This window comes from Tachypleus tridentatus, chromosome 7, assembly GCF_004210375.1.
Source record: "Tachypleus tridentatus isolate NWPU-2018 chromosome 7, ASM421037v1, whole genome shotgun sequence".
In the NCBI taxonomy this organism is placed as follows: domain Eukaryota; kingdom Metazoa; phylum Arthropoda; class Merostomata; order Xiphosura; family Limulidae; genus Tachypleus; species Tachypleus tridentatus.
The window spans coordinates 107772068-107795227 of NC_134831.1; the positions used below are offsets into that span (position 1 = coordinate 107772068).

A 23160-nucleotide genomic window follows, 5' to 3' on the forward strand; every position below is an offset into this window, starting at 1 on the left:
ATATGGTATCAAGGTGTGTGTGTGTCCTACAAATATCTAAATATGTACCTCACTATCAAGATGCCACAGTGTCAAACTGAATAATCCTTTCAAACAAATCCATCTTGCTTGTTATCACTAGGAGTAACATAGAACATGGAGTTGTCTCAGTTCCCTCCTTGGTCAGCTTAAAAGGGAATGTGAGGCCCCTTCAAACCCGCTAGAATTTGAGCAAATATCTCATTACCAACACATGTAAGGAAAGCTATAAATATTGGAATATATTGAGTCATCAGGTAGGATGTTGTATGTATTTGACTGAAATAGTAAAACTGTTAATGGCTAATGTATAATTATCCCAAAGTTTTAAAATGGGTTAAACAAGTAACTGGCCAGTATCAGAAAATATCTGGGCCACAACATCATTAATGGAGATGTATTTAAATAGCACTTGAACTAGCACCAAGCACTAATTACACAGTATCAGTGAGTAGTGCTTTAAATGTTTCTTGAGACAGAGAGGGATATATTTAGATTGAAACAAAGTGCAGACATCAAACCAGTAATGAAAATAGAATGTTTTCTATTCAAACATTTTTGTTGAAACTCTAAACAGCCTACATTAATTAAAATAATGTTTCAGTGTTGCTGCTGTCATCAGGAGTGATTTCAAAGATGACATCTGTTACAAATCATATGTTATCTGTTATTTACCAAACGTGCTTATTGGCTCTCAAGGAAGTTGTACCATATTCCATCGCAGCTGGACCTTCACATCTATTTAATAATACATAGTGATCACCAGAACCTTCACGTATATTTAATAATACACAGTGACTACCTGGACCTTCACATATATTTAATAATACATAGTGACCAGCAGAACCTTCATGTATATTTAATAATACACAGTGACTACCTGGACCTTCACGTATATTTAATAATACATAGTGACCAGCAGAACCTTCACGTATATTTAATAATACATAGTGACCAGCAGAACCTTCACTTTTATTTAATAATACATAGTGACCACCAGAACCTTCATGTATATTTAATAATACACAATGACTACCTGGACCTTGACATATATTTAATAATACACAGTGACTACCTGGACCTTCACATATATTTAATAATACACAGTGACTATCTGGACCTTCACATATATTTAATAATACACAGTGACCAGCAGAACCTTCATGTATATTTAATAATACACAGTGACTACCTGGACCTTCACATATATTTAATAATACATAGTGACCAGCAGAACCTTCACTTTTATTTAATAATACACAGTGACTACCTGGACCTTCACATATATTTAATAATACATAGTGACCAGCAGAACCTTCACTTTTATTTAATAATACATAGTGACCACCAGAACCTTCATGTATATTTAATAATACACAGTGACCAGCAGAACCTTCATGTATATTTAATAATACACAGTGACTACCTGGACCTTGACATATATTTAATAATACACAGTGACTACCTGGACCTTGACATATATTTAATAATACACAGTGACTATCTGGACCTTCACATATATTTAATAATACACAGTGACCAGCAGAACCTTCATGTATATTTAATAATACACAGTGACTACCTGGACCTTCACGTATATTTAATAATACATAGTGACCACCAGAACCTTCACTTTTATTTAATAATACACGGTGACTACCTGGACCTTCACGTATATTTAATAATACATAGTGACCACCAGAACCTTCACTCTTATTTAATAATACACAGTGACTACCTGGACCTTGACATATATTTAATAATACACAGTGACTACCTGGACCTTCACGTATATTTAATAATACATAGTGACCAGCAGAACCTTCACTTTTATTTAATAATACACAGTGACTACCTGGACCTTCACGTATATTTAATAATACATAGTGACCACCAGAACCTTCACTTTTATTTAATAATACATAGTGACCAGCAGAACCTTCACTTTTATTTAATAATACACATAATTTATCTTTTAATTATTTCTAAAGATTTAAGGATTTTTTTAAGATTCATACTGTTAGGTTTAGCTAGAATTATTTATGCTATAGAATTGTGTGTTGTGTTGTTTGTACATAATCTACTATAGCTTAGTTCATAGTTTTTTTTTTGCACCCCGCTAGTACAGCGGTATGTCTCCGGATTTACAATGCTAAAATCAGGGGTTCGATTCCCCTTGGTGGGCTGAGCAGATAGCCCTTTGTGGCTTTGCTATAAGAAAAACACACACTCATAGTTTTTTTTTAATTTCTCACATGATATGTACATTCTTGTAATCTGTTATGTAAGCACATATAATTGTTACCACATAAATACCACAATACTGTATATTATGTCCTATTTTCAAACATGTAAATAAGATGGATCAAATTTTAGATAATACCAAAAATAGTTTTAACTGAAACAACTACTTGTTAGACATGAACTGCTCTTAGCCCCTCTTATTGCTTAATAACAAAAATATTACCAAGTAGCCAGATCTGGCATTGTTACTGGTCACTCATAAAACTGTCAGTTTTTGTCATGGTTTTTACAAGTTACTGCAAGAAGTGGTGATTATACAATAATCAAAATATGTATGTTAATGACTGATGATCAAATTGAAACTGGTTGTATATACAAGGTGGAACTTTATGACCAACAATAAAAACAATTAAAATTATCAGATCAAAAGAGTATTTTAATAGTTTTTTTTCAAACAGATATTAAAAAAAGTTTTGAAAATTGGACAACATGAAAAATTAAAAGTATTTACAGCAAATTAACATCTGTGATTTTTTTAAAGGTAAAATTACATACTGCTTAGTAAGTTTAGTAAGATTTATGTAGATTGGTTACTTTAATTATGGTAAGAAAATTAAGGGATGACAAATAATACTTAGTAACTACATTATTGTTACTTGGTTATTGTATCTTATTCAGTAAATACATTACTGTTACTTGGTTATTGTATCTTATTCAGTAACCACATTATTGTTACTTGGTTATTGTATCTTATTCAGTAACCACATTATTGTTACTTGGTTATTGTATTTTATTCAGTAAATACATTATTGTTACTTGGTTATTGTATCTTATTCAGTAACCACATTATTGTTACTTGGTTATTGTATCTTATTCAGTAACCACATTATTGTTACTTGGTTATTGTATCTTCTTGAATAAATACATTACTGTTACCTGGACATTGTATCTCATTCAGTAAATACATTATATTTACTTGGTTATTGTATCCTATTGAGTAAATACATTATTGTTACTTCGTTATTGTATCCTATTGAGTAAATACATTATTGTTACTTGGTTATTGTATCCTATTGAGTAAATACATGATTGTTACTTGGTTATTGTATTCTATTGAGTAAATACATTACTGTTACTTGGTTATTGTATCTTATTCAGTAACCACATTATTGTTACTTGGTTATTGTATCTTATTCAGTAACCACATTATTGTTACTTGGTTATTGTATTTTATTCAGTAAATACATTATTGTTACTTGGTTATTATGTCTTGTTCAGTAAATACATTACTGTTACTTGGTTATTGTATCTTATTCAGTAAATACATTACTGTTACTTGGTTATTGTATCTTATTGAATAAATACATTACTGTTACCTGGACATTGTATCTTATTCAGTAAATACATTATTGTTACTTGGTTATTGTATCCTATTGAGTAAATACATTATTGTTACTTGGTTATTGTATCCTATTGAGTAAATACATTATTGTTACTTGGTTATTGTATCCTATTAAGTAAATACATGATTGTTACTTGGTTATTGTATTCTATTGAGTAAATACATTACTGTTACTTGGTTATTGTATCTTATTCAGTAAATACATTATTGTTACTTGGTTATTGTATCTTATTCAGTAAATACATTATTGTTACTAGGTTATTGTATCTTATTCAGTAAATACATTATTGCTACTTGGTTATTGTATCTTATTCAGTAAATACATTATTGTTGGTTATTATATCTTGTTCAGTAAATACATTACTGTTACCTGGTTATTGTATCTTATTCAGTAAATACATTATTGGTACTTGGTTATTGTATCTTATTGAATAAATACATTATTGTTACCTGGACATTGTATCTTATTCAGTAAATACATTACTATTACCTGGTTATTGTATCTTATACGGTAACCACATTATTGTTACTTGGTTATTGTATCCTATTCAGTATATACATTATTCTTACTTGGTTATTATGTCTTGTTCAGTAAATACATTATTGTTACTTCGTTATTGTATCCTATTGAGTAAATACATTATTGTTACTTGATTATTGTATTCTATTGAGTAAGTCAATTACTGTTACCTGGTTATTGTATCTTATTAAGTAACCACATTATTGTTACTTGGTTATTGTATCTTATTCAGTAAATACATTACTGTTACCTGGTTATTGTATCTTATTCAGTAAATACATTATTGTTACTTGGTATTGTATCTTATTCAGCGAATACATTATTGCTACTTGGTTATTGTATCTTGTTCACTAAATACATTACTCTTACTTGGTTATTGTATTTTATTGAATAAATACATTATTGTTACCTGGTTATTGTGTCTTATTCAGTATGGTTATTGTTACTTGGTTATTGTATCCTATTGAGTAAATACATTATTGTTACTTGGTTATTGTATTCTATTGAGTAAATACATTATTGTTACTTGGTTATTGTATTCTGTTGAGTAAATACATTATTGTTACTTGGTTATTGTATCCTATTGAGTAAATACATTACTGTTACTTGGTTATTGTATCTTGTTCAGTAAATACATTATTGTTACTTGGTTATTGTATCTTATTCAGTAAATACATTTTTGTTGGTTATTATATCTTGTTCAGTAAATACATTACTGTTACCTGGTTATTGTATCTTATTCAGTAAATACATTTTTGTTGGTTATTATATCTTATTCAGTAAATACATTATTGTTAATTGGTTATTGTATCTTATTCAGTAAATACATTATTGTTACTTTGTTGTTGTATCTTGTTCAGTAACCACATTATTTTTACTTGGTTATTGTATCCTATTGAGTAAATACAATTTTATTACTTGGTTATTGTATCCTATTGAGTAAATACATTATTGTTACTTGGTTATTGTATTCTATTGAGTAAATACATTATTGTTACTTGGTTATTGTACCCTATTGAGTAAATACATTATTGTTACTTGGTTATTGTATCTTATTCAGTAAATACATTATTGTTACTTGGTTATTGTATCTTATTCAGTAAATACATTACTGTTACTTGGTTATTGTATCTTATTGAATAAATACATTACTGTTACCTGGACATTGTATCTTATTCAGTAAATACATTACTATTACCTGGTTATTGTATCTTATTCGGTAACCATATTATTGTTACTTGGTTATTGTATCCTATTGAGTATATACATTATTCTTACTTCGTTATTGTATCCTATTGAATAAATACATTATTGTTACTTCGTTATTGTATCCTATTGAGTAAATACATTATTGTTACTTGGTTATTGTATCCTATTGAGTAAATACATTATTGTTACTTGGTTATTGTATCTTATTCAGTAAATACATTATTGTTGGTTATTATATCTTGTTCAGTAAATACATTACTGTTACTTGGTTATTGTATCTTATTGAATAAATACATTACTGTTACCTGGTTATTGTATCTTATTCAGTAAATACATTACTGTTACCTGGTTATTCTATCTTATTCAGTAACCACATTATTGTTACTTGGTTATTGTATCCTATTGAATAAATACATTATTGTTACTTGGTTATTGTATCCTATTGAGTAAATACATTATTGTTACTTGGTTATTGTATCTTATTGAGTAAATACATTATTGTTACTTGGTTATTGTATCCTATTGAGTAAATACATTATTGTTACTTGGTTATTGTATCTTATTCAGTAAATACATTATTGTTGGTTATTATATCTTGTTCAGTAAATACATTACTGTTACTTGGTTATTGTATCTTATTGAATAAATACATTACTGTTACCTGGTTATTGTATCTTATTCAGTAAATACATTACTGTTACCTGGTTATTGTATCTTATTCAGTTACCACATTATTGTTACATGGTTATTGTATCTGTTACCTGGCTATTGTATCTTATTCAGTAACTACATTATTGTTACTTGGTTATTGTATCCTGTTGAGTAAATACATTATTGTTACTTGGTTTTGTATCCTATTGAATAAATACATTATTGTTACTTGGTTATTGTATCCTATTGAGTAAATACATTATTGTTACTTGGTTATTGTATCCTATTGAGTAAATACATTATTGTTACTTGGTTATTGTATCTTATTCAGTAAATACATTATTGTTGGTTATTATATCTTGTTCAGTAAATACATTACTGTTACTTGGTTATTGTATCTTATTGAATAAATACATTACTGTTACCTGGTTATTGTATCTTATTCAGTAAATACATTACTGTTACCTGGTTATTGTATCTTATTCAGTTACCACATTATTGTTACATGGTTATTGTATCTGTTACCTGGCTATTGTATCTTATTCAGTAACCACATTATTGTTACTTGGTTATTGTATCCTGTTGAGTAAATACATTATTGTTACTTGGTTATTGTATCCTATTGAGTAAATACAATTTTGTTACTTGGTTATTGTATCCTATTTTATAAATACATTACTGTTACCTGGTTATTTTATCCTATTTTATAAATACATTACTGTTTCCTGGTTATTTTATTCTATTTTATAAATACATTACTGTTTCCTGGTTATTTTATCTTATTTTATAAATACATTACTGTTTCCTGGTTATTTTATCTTATTTTATAAATACATTACTGTTACCTGGTTATTGTATCCTATTTTATAAATACATTACTGTTACCTGGTTATTTTATCTTATTTTATAAATACATTACTGTTTCCTGGTTATTTTATCTTATTTTATAAATACATTACTGTTTCCTGGTTATTTTATCTTATTTTATAAATACATTACTGTTACCTGGTTATTTTATCCTATTTTATAAATACATTACTGTTACCTGGTTATTGTATCATATTTTATAAATACATTACTGTTACTCACTACTTAATTCTTAGTTAAGTACACGGGCAACAGTAATGTTATATTAGACCTTTGTCTGTTTAGAAAGAAGGTCATAGGTTTCTTTTATTCTTTTCAGCTTGCATGTGTCTTTAAGTAGAAGGGTGTTGTGAAACAAGTTTACAGTGATATCCAGTTATACATTATGGCATGTACAGGTTATTCCTTGATTAAATGTACATGTAATAAGTTTATCTTGTTACATTGGTACATTAAAAACATTAAAATAAAAAGGCTTTTACTGATAAGGGTTTTATTAGTTATATTCTGCATAGGTCTATGGTGACTGAAATGAAAATGTTTGATGTATTTGAATGGCAGTTATGCCTCTAATTAGAATAGTCATGTTGTTGTTTTTTTACAGTTTTCTTAAGTGTTGACTGACTTAGCTTAAGCAGCATTGTGTGACTGTTTTACAGTATAATATTTTTGAGAGACTGACTTAGCTTAAGCAGCATTGTGTGACTGTTTTACAGTAGAATATTTTTGAGTGACTTGCTTAGCTTAAGCAGCGTTGTGTGACTTGTTTTACAGTAGAATATTTTTGAGAGACTGACTTAGCTTAAGCAGCATTGTGTGACTGTTTTACAGTAGAATATTTTTGAGTGACTTGCTTAGCTTAAGCAGCGTTGTGTGACTTGTTTTACAGTAGAATATTTTGAGAGACTGACTTAGCTGCAGCATTGTGTGACTGTTTTACAGTAGAATATTTTTGAGTGACTTGCTTAGAAGCAGCGTGACTTGTTTTACAGTAGAATATTTTTTAGTGACTGACTTAGCTTAAGCAGCATTGTGTGACTGTTTTACAGTAAATATTTTTGAATGACTGGTTTATCTCAAGCAGCGTTGTGTGACTGTTTTACAGTAGAATATTTTCGACTTTATTCTTTTCTGTTTTAGTTTGCTTTCTACTTCACTTTGATAAGATTTTTACTTCTATTTGTGTGTTGTCATGGTATTATATCTTGGCTTTATTAAACCTATAATTTGTTTTTAAACAGTAATTCTAAAGATGTTTCATTCAATATATCCATTTTCATCTAGTTATTTTACAAAGTTTAATGATTGTATATTTCAATATCTAATTTTTAATATACAAAACACATGCCAAGGCTACTTACATTTTATAATTTTGAGTTGTCAAACAATCTTCAGGACTTCAATGACATGTCAAGCTAACAATTTGGAAATCTTACATTACCAGCTCTTCTACATTTCATGTTACCAATTTACATTGATGTTTATTCTACATTTCAAACCAAGTATTTTGTAAATCTTGTAGTGAGAACTGTTGTCAGTTAAATAATTCGTTTGATTCTGAGTCAAACTTAGCCCTTCATTTAAATTTTTTTTTAAACTTGTTAAATCAGATAACTTACTGTGGTTTATTTTTATACTATACTGTGCAATACTATACCACTGTCTAATTTTTGTTACAATGGTTGGACTTTTTCATCTAAACAATTCATGTTTTAAAGTTTCTCAAGAACATGCCGCTCTTTTTGTAATACTTAATTTTTTGTTTTTGAATTTATTTCTGTTTCATTCATAATATGTGACATAACTTTATGGGATCAGAAGAAAAAAAAATTAATTATTTGTATACATATTGGATCAAGCCTTATCCAAATCATCAGTGGAACGTATCTTCAATTAACCAGATGAGTTTACTTGCCAAAGGAAAATCTCCAGTAAGAACAGAGATACAATACTTGGTGGTGCATGAAATAGTAAAGCAGGTAATATATTTATCTTCTATAGAAACAGATTTAAAACATTAAGTGTGTGTGTGACAGAGTAATATACTTATGTTCTATTAGAACAGGTTTAAAAATGTTGATAAGTGTGAGAAATAGTAAAGCAGGTAATATATTTATCTTCTATAGAAACAGATATAAAACATTAAGTGTGTGTGTGTGACAGAGTAATATACTTATGTTCTATTAGAACAGGTTTAAAAATGTTGATAAATGTGAGAAATAGTAAAGCAGGTAATATATTTATCTTCTATAGAAACAGATATAAAACATTAAGTGTGTGTGTGACAGAGTAATATACTTATGTTCTATTAGAACAGGTTTAAAAATGTTGATAAGTGTGAGAAATAGTAAAGCAGGTAATATATTTATCTTCTATAGAAACAGATTTAAAAAGAACTTGGTGATGTAAAGATACATCAAACCTATGATCTACTTTACTTTACTCAAATCTTTACACTGTTCTTGTGAAGTAACTGAAGAGAGTGAGAGTATGTCATACAAGGGTAATCTATCAAATCTTTACACTGTTCTTGTGAAGTAACTGAAGAGAGTGAGAGAATGTCATACAAGGGTAATCTATCAAATCTTTACACTGTTCTTGTGAAGTAACTGAAGAGAGTGAGAGTATGTCATACAAGGGTAATCTATCAAATCTTTACACTGTTCTTGTGAAGTAACTGAAGAGAGTGAGAGTATGTCATACAAGGGTAATCTATCAAATCTTTACACTCTGTTCTTGTGAAGTAACTGAAGAGAGTGAGAGTATGTCATACAAGGGTAATCTATCAAATCTTCACACTGTTCTTGTGAAGTAACTGAAAAGAGTGAGAGAATGTCATACAAGGGTAATCTATCAAATCTTTACACTGTTCTTGTGAAGTAACTGGAGAGAGTGAGAGTATGTCATACAAGGGTAATCTATCAAATCTTTACACTGTTCTTGTGAAGTAACTGAAGAGAGTGAGAGAATGTCATACAAGGGTAATCTATCAAATCTTTACACACTGTTCGTGTGAAGTAACTGAAGAGAGAGAGAGTATGTCATACAAGGGTAATCTATCAAATCTTTACACTGTTCTTGTGAAGTAACTGAAGAGGGTGAGAGTATGTCATACAAGGGTAATCTATCAAATCTTTACACTGTTCTTGTGAAGTAACTGGAGAGAGTGAGAGTATGTCATACAAGGGTAATCTATCAAATCTTTACACACTGTTCGTGTGAAGTAACTGAAGAGAGAGAGAGTATGTCATACAAGGGTAATCTATCAAATCTTTACACTGTTCTTGTGAAGTAACTGAAGAGAATGTGTCATACAAGGGTAATCTATCAAATCTTTACACTCTGTTCTTGTGAAGTAACTGAAGAGAGTGAGAGTATGTCATACAAGGGTAATCTATCAAATCTTTACACTGTTCTTGTGAAGTAACTGAAGAGAGAGAGAGTATGTCATACAAGGGTAATCTATCAAATCTTTACACACTGTTCTTGTGAAGTAACTGAAGAGAGTGAGAGTATGTCATACAAGGGTAATCTTTTGCACATAAATAAAATTTTAAATTAAATAAAGTTGTATGTAGCCATGTTTTCTTGTAATGATATTAAACCCCAGTTAAATTCCATTACTTTGTGAAGTCCGCTTGTAAGAGTTGTAGTGCTGGGTGATTTAATTGATTAGTTTCACATAAATTAATTGATTAATTGAAATTAGAATGAAATAAATGACTCAGAATTATATAATATTACATAATAGCTCTTCTCAATTGGTACTTCCCTGTATATGTGCAATTTTTACTCACCACTAACCTGGTTTTTGCCATATGCCCTCATGTATACTCATGGTGCAGCTGTGCTGTAGCATACAACAACCCTCCAACAATTGGAGTACAAAATATTCTCTTAGCACAGCTGACTCCCTCTATACTGTAGGGCACTATCAGCATTTCTCAACATGACATTTACAATATGTTACATTTTTGTGTTCACTGTAACATTTTTGCTTCCATTTTGATAACTTTAGGTTTGTTGTCACTTCATTTCATGAGGTTTTTTTTTTCATACAAACTATCAGTTTTGTGTAACACCTATGATTTCTTTTATTGTTCCTTCCACACTTAATGGTACTATGGCTTTTGGCTCCACAATTCCATTTCTTGGGAAGTGTGATCCTAAAGATAGAGGCTTGGACAGCCTTTTACCACCTCCTGCTGTTGTAGTTCCTTCCCATCCAGCTCACTGAATCTTCCTCAGCTTTATCTCTTTGCTACCTTTTGTCTCTTTTCTCTGTTTCGTATAATTCTCACCCTCCTCTTCATTTTGGTCCAATGTCCAATTACTTCCTTTTCCTCCTCCCCAGATATTTGTATCCATGGCAAACAATTTCTTACCAAACTGTGTATGGGTGTTAGCAGATTCACATGTGTTGGTTTACCATAGGTCAGTGTTACAGTTTCTTGATTCTCAGATCTTGGAGTCACTATTTCAGGCATGGGTTTTGAACCTTCTGATACCTTTCATTTTTCCTCTGCCTAGTTATCTAATCATTGTCTTACCTTAATGACTATCCTTCATTATTTTTCATCTGTCCACCTCCTTAAAGCTGTCTTTTGTTCCCCTGTGTCCTTCTTTTCTCTATGTTGGAGCATTTATGTTCATTGGCTTTATTCCTCTATACATGGTTGCATTGTTTTTTAGGACCTCCTCAGCAGGAATGCCTTTTTATCATATGCCTGCTTCTTTATTTACATGACTTTCATCTGGCTCTTTTGTTGCACCAGTCTCATTTTGGAGGTATCCTTGATATTTTAGTCTTGGGTAAAGGCTGTGAACCAACATTCCCATATTTCTTCTCTTGTCTCTTTTCCAATCCTCCCTGTTCCTATTCTTTTGTCTCACCTCTCCAAAGTCCTCTTCTCTGCCTGTTCCAACTTCTCATGTTTCAGTTATGAGTTATCAGATTGCCTATCACCACCTCTTCAGACATCATTACTGTTTGGGATTACTCCTTAGGTTCTGGCATCATGAGGGCAGGTTTGCCAAAATTTGTAATCTTTGGTGCCCTTTTGCTTTTGATACTTGGGTACTTCAAAAGCTATCAGAAGGACTGTTCCTTTGTGTTTTTTTTCATTCCTCCCCTCTATTATCTCCAGGTTTTATTGGTTTTTTTCCTCCTCTGGATCAGCTTTCTTACCAGCATTTTTCAGAGGTGGTTTTGGATCCACACAAGAAGACCCATCTCCTCAATTTTATTCTTAACTGTGCACTGTCCCCAAGAAAACAGGGGATTGGTATCCTTGATTTCTCAAACCTCAACCACTTTCTCGACCTCTCATATTTTACCATGGAATCTTTCTCAACCTCCAGTAGTCATTCACTCCAGGTCTTTGGATGATGAAGATCAACATTTTGGATGTTTATTTTCATTTTCCTGTTTCTTGTGTGTCTCAATATTACCTTTGATTTGTTTATATGGGTTGGGTGTTTCAAGTTCGTGCTGAATTAATTATTATAAATATGCATGAATCTATGCATCATCTTCAGGAGTGTAATGTTTTTCAAAATATAATCCCTATTTATACATTTTACCAGAAGACGAATTTGCATATTAAAGAATTTATATCACCTTTAATATATAAATATGGTAATATCCATTTAAACCACAATCTTTATTTTTTTCACAAGTTTTGTGTAGACTGTTTCACTTGTAATAATACTATTATCCATTGAAACTACTATCTTTATTTGTTTTCACAAATTTTGTGGAGCCACTTTCACTTGTAACAGTACTAATATTTATTGAAACCAGTACCTTTATTTGTTTTCACAAGTTTTGTGGAGCCACTTTCACTTGTAACAGTACTAATATCCATTGAAACCACTACCTTTATTTGTTTTCACAAGGTTTGTCGAGCCACTTTCACTTGTAACAATACTAATATCCATTGAAACTTCTACCTTTATTTGTTTTTACAAGTTTTTTCGAGCCACTTTCACTTGTAACAATACTAATATCCATTAAAACCACTACCGTTATTTGTTTTCACAAGTTTTGTCGAGCCACTTTCACTTGTAACAATACTAATATCCATTAAAACCACTACCTTTATTTGTTTTCACAAGTTTTGTCGAGCCAATTTCACTTGTAACAATACTAATATCCATTGAAACCACTACCTTTATTTGTTTTCACAAGGTTTGTCGAGCCACTTTCACTTGTAACAATACTAATATCCATTGAAACCACTACCTTTATTTGTTTTCACAAGTTTTTTCGAGCCACTTTCACTTGTAACAATACTAATATCCATTAAAACCACTACCTTTATTTGTTTTCACAAGTGTTGTAGAGCCACTTTCACTTGTAACAATACTGATATCCAAGTGTTGTAAACCACTACCTTGAAACCACTATTTGTTTTCACAAGTGTTGTAGAGCCACTTTCACTTGTAACAGTACTAATATCCATTGAAACCAGTACCTTTATTTGTTTTCACAAGTTTTGTCGAGCCACTTTCACTTGTAACAATACTAATATCCATTGAAACCACTACCTTTATTTGTCTTAGAGCAGTAGAACTGTAAATTGAATAGAAAGTGTTTTATTTTGATGTTACTTTTATTATTTAGCCAGGTCTCTTGAGCCAATGACAGAATGTTCCTCAAAAAATAGTTTTCAAATTCTAAGAAGTCATCTCTGAAGCTTTGACATGGCTGATGTTCGAGCTGAGATTTTAGCAGCCAGTCGCTCTAGAACTGGCTGGTTAGATGGGAACATTCAGAACTCGGATAAAAAACCATACATAAACACTTTAAAGTCTACATTTGAAGATAAATGTTATGAGAAACAAGACAACAAATCAGCAAATGTGGGTCGTTTAGATTCAGGAAGAAGATTAGGTAACAAAGTGAGCACAATAGCAAGCATGTTTCAGTCATTGTCTCCACCAAAAGAAGACTTCATGATGCAGACCCATGGTAAGATAATCAAACCGAAAGCACCTGTTAAGGCACATCAGTCGCAAGCAAAATCTGATGCTGCTCATAGCATTCCAAATTCTTCCAGTTTGTCACGTAACGAAAGTCAAATTCTCAGGTTTAATTCAGCTCGTGCTATGTTTGAACAACTTGGAGAAAAAACTAATAAAAGGTCGTCACAAGATGGCTCTAAATGTTGTTCAAAGCAAACAATTCATTCTTCATCTAGCCATGACACAACTCCAGATCACTTGTGTTCGATTCTCCCATCATTCCCAGGACCAGGACAGCCTGCTTCTCCTTCACATATAACAGGATCTTGTACTAATACAGTGTTTTGTGGCACAACTCCAGATCACTTGTGTACCAGTCTCCCATCATCTCCAGTAGCAGGACAGTTGGTTTCTCCTTCACACACAACAGGATCGTGTGCAAATACAATGTTCCATGACCCAACTCCAGATCACTTGTGTTCCAGTCTCCCATCATCCCCAGTACCAGCACAGTCTGTTTCCCCTTCACACACAACAGAATTCTTTACTACTACAGTGTTCCATGGTATGACTACAGATCACTTGTGTTCCAGTCTCCCATCATTCCCAGTACCAGGACAGCCTGCTTCTCCTTCACACACAGCAGGATCATTTACTAATACAATGTTCCATGATACGACTACAGATCACTTGTGTTCCAGTCTCCCATCATTCCCAGTACCAGGACAGCCTGCTTCTCCTTCACACACAGCAGGATCATTTACTGATACAGTATTCCGTGATACGACTCCAGATCACTTGTGTTCCAGTCTCCCATCTTCCCCAGTACCAGGACAGCCTACTTTTTTTTCACACACAACAGGATTGCCTCAAAGTACAGATTCACATGAACCAATGCCATCTAAAACTTTCATGGAGGATACCTCTGTAGAAGCTAATGAAACAAATGTGCCAGAAGATATTAGGTCTTCCAAAACATGTTCAGGTTTTCCTGTAGAGTTTACAGAGACAAGACCTGGAAATTGTTTGTCAGTAAATGAAGACAATCAAGTAAGCAGTCATACAGTGGCTGATATTCATTCAAGTCAAATCCCCTTAACCACAAATGATTTTCAGCCTTTGAGGGTGGAAGCAACACACAACCAATTTCAGGAATCCCTAAAACCTGACTTAGGAATTGAACAAATTGAAAAGATTTTGACACCAGAAAAAAACACGCCTGTTTGTGAGCATTCCTATATCACTCAGGAGTCAGCCAAGAATAGCTTTCACTTGAGTCATTCTGAAAAGCCAGAACATTCCAATCCTGAATCTGAGATGTTGGCAGCTGACTGGTCAAACCATAATGTGGCATGTGACCAGAGACTTTCCAACAGAGAGGCATTGAATGAAACAGAAATAACTTCAAAATCAACAAAACAGACTGTAAAAGCAAAAGAAGATATTTTGTTGTCTGAAAGAATAGATGGTGAAAAGGTTGTAAATGGCATTTGTTCTGAATTAAGTGATGAGAAGTCTACCCAAGGACACGTGAACACAGACAGAGAAAATTTGAATATTAAACTATTTAAAGGTAAGTATTTGCAATTACTGTCTCAGTCATAATGAGTTGGATCAAATATTTAACATTTCTGCATAAAATTCTTAATGAGAAAATAATTTCTTATGCCTTTTTCCATTGCGAATTTTTCACAAACTTTCAGTTGTTCATATTTGTACTAGCAAAAACAAATAGTACAGTCAGTGGTTAATTACTTTTCTTAACAGTTTATCAACAACTGTATGTCTTTATATCACATACAATAATTGTAATCAAATAGCAGAATTAGTAAACACTGGGTATATAATTCCTTTCCATAAATATATCTGATAATGTTTGTTTTATCTATATAATAAGTTAAAGAAGTAAATCAGGTGTAAGGTAAAACAGCAAATCATATACATCGGATATGTCCGTGTTGTGTAGGTACTACGTATGTTGTGAAGGTTGTATGCTTTACATTAATAGTTGAAGAAGGAGGATAATCCAGTGTTTCTGTGTATTCATTATACTATCATATATGCCTGATTTGTGTAGATACTACAGATGTTGTTAAGGTTGAATGTTTCACATTAATAGTTGAAGAAGGAAGACAGTCCAGTGTTCAAAGAGTTTTAACAGATGAAGTTGACTCTGACAATATTCACATAAACCATAAAACTTCCCTCTCACCATCTTCAATCAGTGATGGAGAAAGAATTGAAGTTCCAGATGACATGTCTCCTTCATCTCCTCATATTTTGGTACCTGTTACTAGAAGAAAATGGGATAAACCACTTTTTCCTGATGTACAGGACCAGAGCCACAAAGGATTTGGATTTGAAGCCTGGTCTGAAGATAAACATTTGTGGAGCGAACAAGACAGGGAAGACTTGCAACATCTTAATTCAGCCTACTTTTTATCACAGGTGGTATGTCTCTGTTTGTCTGTAGTTTAATGTTGTAATAAGTCTGTTCTGCAGAAACGTGTCAAAGTAATCATGTTAAAATACAACATATATACTTTTGAAATAATTTTGGGAAGTTACGCTTTTGTGTCCTGGTTTTTATTATTATTACTAATTTTTATACCATTGGCAAGTTTTTTTTTGTTACAGAGGCTGGTAATGATGTTACTTTTTTCAGAATGTTTTATGCCATTAAACTAGCTAGAAATGCAGTTTGATCCACTGATGTCTGCATCTTTTACAGACTTCTGTACTTTATTGTTTAGCTTGTAAAAGGGTTAACACAAAATCCTTGCTGTAGGTCTGGGGTTTTAGTATTGACCCCTCAGTGTGGATTTCTGTACATGGTAAGGGGATCTCCAAGGGAAGGTTCTGTTTTAGTTTACCTCCTCTGGGATCTAAACATCCACCCATGTGTTTTCTTAAGAATTGATTTTTTCTATTCCTTCATATTTTGCTCACATCTCCGTTCATCTTTGTTGTTTTACTGTTTCTCTCAGGATCCATGGAGGTCTGTAGACCTCCCTTGAATAAGAAAAATAAGGAAGAAAGATGTGGTCGTAAACAGAAGGGTTCTCAGCCCAATTCGCCTACACATAAATAAAAAATGGCCACCTTGATACAATTGAACTGTCGAGGTTTACGTTCTAATCTGGATGACATCAAAACACTTTTATTGCTTCATACCATCCTGTTTGTCTCTCCTTACAGGAAACATTTCTGAAACCTGCATATTCAGTCACCGTTTGGCGGTTTTCTTTATACAGAAATGACAAGCTGTGTGATGGATGAGTGAATGGAGAGGTGGCAATGTTGGTTGATCAGCATGTGCCGACCCTGTCTTTGCCACTCGACACACCCTTGGAGGCTGTGGCCATCTGTGTTTCCTTGGGTCATACCATCATTGTTTGTTCTCTCTATCTGTCACCTGGAAAGACATGATCAATCAGACCTTGATGCTTTCATTGAACAGTTGCCGTCTCCCTTTTTCTTTCTGGGGGATTTTAATGGACATTATCCCTTCTGGGAAAGTGCTGGTATTGATAGGAGGGGTTGCTCTGTAGAGCGTATGCTCTCTGATCACAATCTTTCTCTTTTCAATACTGGTTCTTCTACTTATTTTCATGTGCCTAGTCAGCCCTTTACTGCTATTGATCTCTCAATTTGCTCCCCTTCAACAATAATCCATGAGGCAGTGATCATTTTCCTATAATCTTGAGAGAGACTGGCCGTGGTTGATGCCACCCCGACCTGCGTGCCCTGATGGAAGCTGGATCATGCAAACTGGCCTTCTTTCACTGCTCTTGCAGCACTTGATCCTGCCTTCATCTGTAAGCCATCAATAGACAACTGTGTGGCAGCAGTAACTAACTGTATTGTACAGGGTGTTTGGAAAGTTACTGTGCAGTTTTACCTGTTAATAACTATATAAGTGCACAGTGGCTTTCCAAACACCTTGTACAAGAGCTGTCAATGTATTCCTAAAACTTCGACATGTTTTGCACGATATTCTCATCCGTGGTGGAATCATACCTGCCACATGGCTCGGAAGGCTTAATAATAGGCCTGTGATACTTTCTATAGATATCCCACGCTCTTGAACTGCATCACTTTCCAGCAGGCCTGTGCACATGCTTGGTGAGTAAGAAGTCAAGGCCAGAAGGAATCTTAGATTGAGTTTACAACTAGCACATCTTGTACAAACAGTTCCAAAGTCATATAGGACAAGATTCGAAAGGTCAGTGGGAAATATAATTCTGTTCCCCCTCTCAATCTTGCTTTCTGATGCCAGGAAGTAGCTGATATTCTAGATTAAAGCTTTAGCCAGATATCTAGCACTTCTGCTTCTTCCTCCACATTCTTAGCCATCAAGACTTGGGCAGAGTGATCACCTCTTTTCTTTTGAGCTGATTGTCTCTATAACTATAATCATCCCTTTACACTGGTGGAACTCAAGCTGGCCCTTCATCGATCTAGCAGTACATCTGTTGGACCTGATGATGTACACTATGAAATGCTGTGCCATCTATTTCCTGCCTCTCTTGCTATTCTTCTGATTTTTTTAAACCAGATTTGGCAGGAGAATGTTTTACCTGATGCCTGGTGCCATGCTATTGTCTTACCTTTCTCTAAGCCTGGGAGGGATCCCAAGATTCCTTCAAACTACCATTTAATTACTTCAGTGAGCTGTCTCTGTAAGATCTCAGAGAGAATGGTTAATGCTCATCTTGTTTGGTTCCCCGAATCAAACAACCTCCTTTTGCCCACCTATTGTGGTTTTCCTGACAACAGTGCTCCACTGTTTTCACTTGAAAAATCAATCAAAGAAGCCTTTCTCAAACAACAACACATTGTATCAATATTCTTTGACATTGAAAAGGCTTATGATACAACGTGGAAATATAGCATTTTGTGAGACCTCCATATATATGGGATACATGGCCATTTACCCATGTTTATTAAAAAATTTTTAATGGTCAGGAGATTCCAAGTTCATGTGAGTTCAACACTTTCCCATTCTTTTGTACAGGAACTTGGAGTTCACCAGGGCTGTGTTTTCAGTGTCACACTTTTCAGTATAAAGAAAATGCCATCACTGAACAACTCCCTTTCACTGTTGCAAACGGGTTCTATGTCGACGACTTTCACATATCGTGTCAGTCGTCGAACATGAGATATATTGAGTGGCAACTACAAACTGCCCTCCATCGTGTACTGAAGTGGACTACGGCGAACGGCTTTAATTTTTCTCTCTCTAAAACTGTTTGCATGTACTATTGCCGCCAACGGAGTATCCACCCTGATCCTGAACTCTGTATCGGTGAAGTTTTGCTGCATGTGGTCCCTCAGACCAAGTTCTTGGGGCTTATCTTTGACTGTAAGCTGACCTTTTTTTCCACACATCAAACAACTACGGATTGAATGTACAAGAGCACTGAATATCCTCCATGTCCTGTCTTCTACCACTTGGGGAGTGGATCGATCTTCTATGCTAAAGATATGTGCTCTTATTCGATCAAAACTCAACTGTGGATCACTGGTCTATGGCTCTGCCAGAACCTCGGCCTTAAAGATGCTGGACCCTATTTATCATCAAGGACTTTGGCTCTGCAGTGGGGCTTTCCACACTTCCCTAGTTCAGAGCTTATACATAGAGTCTCATGAACCTTCCTTGCACCTCTGCCATTTGCAACTGTTTTCACTATATACTTCAAAACTTCGTTCCTCACCATAACATCTCACCTGGGGTTGTGTTTTCCTTCCTCAATGGGCCATACTTTTTCAGAACAGATGATCTGCAATTACCCCCTTTTGGCCTTCGTATCCAGGTGCAATTGGATGAATTGGATCTTTCTTTGGTTAACATTGCTGTATCCACTGGTCAGCCCATCCTACCATGGCTTCTTACAATCCCCAATCTTTAAGTTATCTGAGAAAAACAGATGCTCTCGATTGGAAATGCTGTCTGTTATTTGATGAACATCTTTTGAACCATCCTTCCATTTCTATTTATACAAATGGTTTGAAATCAGGTGACTGTGTAGGCTCTGCCATGGTTTGTTGTGGTTTGGTGGTTGTGCACAGAATACCCTCTACAACTTCTGTGTTCACTGCTGAACTGTATGCCATTTATCTTGTCATGGATTACATAGAAGCTAAGCAGTACTCAAACTGCATTATTTAGACTGACTCTCTCAGTTCTCCACTGGCCCTGAAATCACTTCACCTTAGTGTGATTCACACCCTGTTCTCACCGATATTCAAAACTGACTGACCCATTTCTCTTTAAAATCTTTTTCTTTCCAGTTTTTCTGGATACTGGGCCACATTGGTATTCGCGGGAACGAGCTCACCGACACTGCAGCTAAATCTGCTCTGGTGCTATCACTGCTCTGCCTGTTCCATACATGGACTATGGTCCTGTATTCAAGGCTCGGCTCCGTGTCAGTTGGCAGTAGACTTGGAGTGAGCAACACGAAAACAAGCTTTTCCAAATAAAACCCTCTATTGGACTTTGGCCGTCTAGCTTCCGTAAGGATCGGAAAGAGGAAGTTGTTCTAACTAGACTACGCATTGGTCACAGTTTTTTAACTCATTGTTTTCTTTTATCCAGAACTGATGCACCAGTGTGTTGTCTGTGTAACACTCAGGTTACAATAAGCCACATTTTACTTTATTGCTGTTGTTTAGAGTCTCAATGACTGCACTATTTTAACATGGTTTGTCCATAACATTAGACAGTGTTATATTGGTGATGGTGACACTGTCCACCTTGAAAATGTTTTTAGTTTTTAAATAATATTTAAGTTTTTTAATTTATACATTAGACTTTTTAATGGGATTTCCTATAAGAATCACAGTCCATCTAGTTTGATTTGAAATTAGAAAATGGCCATAATGTCAAATAACTTGGAACCAGGACTGGAAAGGCCAACTTCAGGTGACTGACTATGGTGTTTGTACTTATCTGTTAGTCTTTCTGGTGAGTTATGATAATTACAGTTATGCTGCAGAAAGTCCTTTACAACTTGTATTACTGTAGTTTTTCTCTTAACGTTGTAGACCAGATGTAAATATTAGTTTTATGCTATTTATGTTTCTTTATAAACTTTGTTTTACCTTATTCCCTTTTATGACTTTTACTAAACTTCATATAATTCTAACTTTTTACCAGATGTTTGTTGCAGATAGCCTTGCTGCTATGTGCCATAAAACTCCAAATCAGCTGACCAACCAATCCTAGCGTAGGTTACATCTAGAACTTGTTTTTGTAGTAATATATCTTATAGCATCTTGTCAGGAAAGTTACAAGTTACTATCTGGTGTTGAGTGTGTCTTCTGGCATGTATTCAGTTTTTAAAATTATATTTTGTTTATAAGAAGTTTAACCATCCTAAAAAATTTTGCCAGCCAATGTCAACTAGAGGTCCGACATATTGTAACATCAGCTGTTTAAATTGAAAGCAACTTCTGTCTTATTTTTAGTAGACTAATATTTTTGGAACAAGTGGTGAAATAGTATAGACTGCTGTGATACATAACTCCAGGAACAGTGAAAGTGGTGTTCATTGTTAACTGCTAGCTTAGTTATGAGTCGTATGTTTGAAAAAAAAAGTTACAATGTATTTTTCCACCTTACAGACCATTGGAATTGTCATATTGAGTAATCTTCTCTTGTCAGAACATTCATTTTAAAGAATGGACAAAATCCTAAGCATATAAAGGAGACCATAGTTCAGTAAAAATAACAATAAAAGAATTGTAGACTCAGTATATATGAATTCTATTAAAAAGAATATAAAAACACTAACTCAGTAGTCAGAATATGAACTTGATTAAGGAGACTGTAGTTCACTTTACCATGTCAATGATAATTAAGTATAGGCTAAGGTTTTCCTTTACAAAGAAAACTATCGGTCAGTAGATGTAATCTTTTAAAGGAGATTGCTCCAAGTCTCATTACAAACACATATCATTGTATGTAATGATTCTTAAAACTAAAATTTACCTTCTCCACATAAATACAATATTTGAGTGAGAGTTGAACTCCAAAAATAAGGTGTTAAAAGTTTTAAATTGTTAACAGTAAATTAGCATTTTTTCAGTTTGTAACAGACTTTTTAATCATATTTTCTGCTTCTTGTTTAGGGTTCAAATCATGAAATTATTCCTGAGACATCAAAATGTGTGAAAGATGCAGCGGGAGACACCTTGGCAGAGTTTGAGTGTCGAGAACATGAGTTATTTTTGGTGGAAGCAGTTCAAGTTGCTCATCAGGTTCTTGTAATTGCAGTCATCAAAACATACAAAATTTATATTAATAATTGATATTAAGTACCAGATAAACAGTAATTGCTACTGAAATTATTCTTTTTAATGCTTAGAATAATTGTAGGGAATAATTTCAAAATTTCTACTTGGTTAAAGACATATTTTTTAATAAATTGGCATGAAGAGACCTTAATAAAATTAGACTTTGTGTGTACTTGTTAACTGTTTTGCTCCAGTCATCCTTTACTACATATGTCATGAAGTTTTTAGTCAGTGACATTCATAATTTAATTAAACTATGTTTTGTTTGTCTATGTTATATCAATAAGTGTAGCATAAAATCACAGCTAATAATCTGTATTTTATTAGCATATAAGATTTAAGCTCTACATTTTATAAGACAGTACCTTAAAAAATCTTGAATCTCCCTTAGTGTAAGAAATGTGATATTTTTCCTCTCCTTTTAATTTTGTCATACTCCTCCAATAAGTATGAAATTCAAAGTAAACTACTCACTATTATATCATCATTGTGCAGACAAGCATTAATTTTCCTAGCCGTCAATCATGTTTGGTTAAAGAGCCATACTAGTAGAAAATCAGACCTCTGTTACCACACCAACCTGTCACATTCTGTATTTAACAGTTCTCTCTTACATTTAGTACTATATTATTTATAACCAATAGAAGACCAAGGTTTCTAATCTATCACATGATGTATTATATTGTTTTCTGAACAGAGAATTGTGAAATTTTCTTTTAATACAAGTTTCATTCCCACAAAATCATATCGACTATCTTGGATAAATTTGTAAAAGCTCTTATCATATAGTTAGGAAGCCAGAAAAATTGTAATAGTTGAAGAAAATTGTATGCTTTTTGCTTATTTTTATTCTACATTCATTAATGCATTATTTAATTAAATAAAAAAATATTTAGCAAACTACTATTAGTATAAAAAGGTAGGGTTAAGTGTGATGAACAGTCAAGATTTAAACACAAGGTCCAGGTAAGTACTGTATTTC

The 23160-nt window shown here is 33.2% G+C and overlaps 1 protein-coding gene across 9 annotated transcripts in view; it reads left to right on the forward strand.

The window, feature by feature from the left end:
- The window catches only part of LOC143256352 (uncharacterized), a 149047-nt gene that overhangs the window by 5655 nt on the left and 120232 nt on the right, over positions 1–23160 (forward strand). For 5 of the 9 annotated variants that reach the window (XR_013031277.1, XR_013031279.1, XR_013031278.1 and 2 more), the window contains exons 2-5: positions 8771–8890; positions 13537–15450; positions 15997–16328; positions 22014–22148. Coding sequence is in view for 6 of the 9 variants with exons in the window: in XM_076513462.1 (XP_076369577.1) it covers positions 13617–15450; positions 15997–16328; positions 22014–22148 (2301 nt within the window). In the remaining 3 variants the exon portion in view is untranslated. The remainder of the gene's footprint in view (positions 1–8770; positions 8891–13536; positions 15451–15996; positions 16329–22013; positions 22149–23160) is intronic. The other 4 variants (XM_076513467.1, XM_076513465.1, XM_076513468.1 and 1 more) reach the window with 4 other exon arrangements.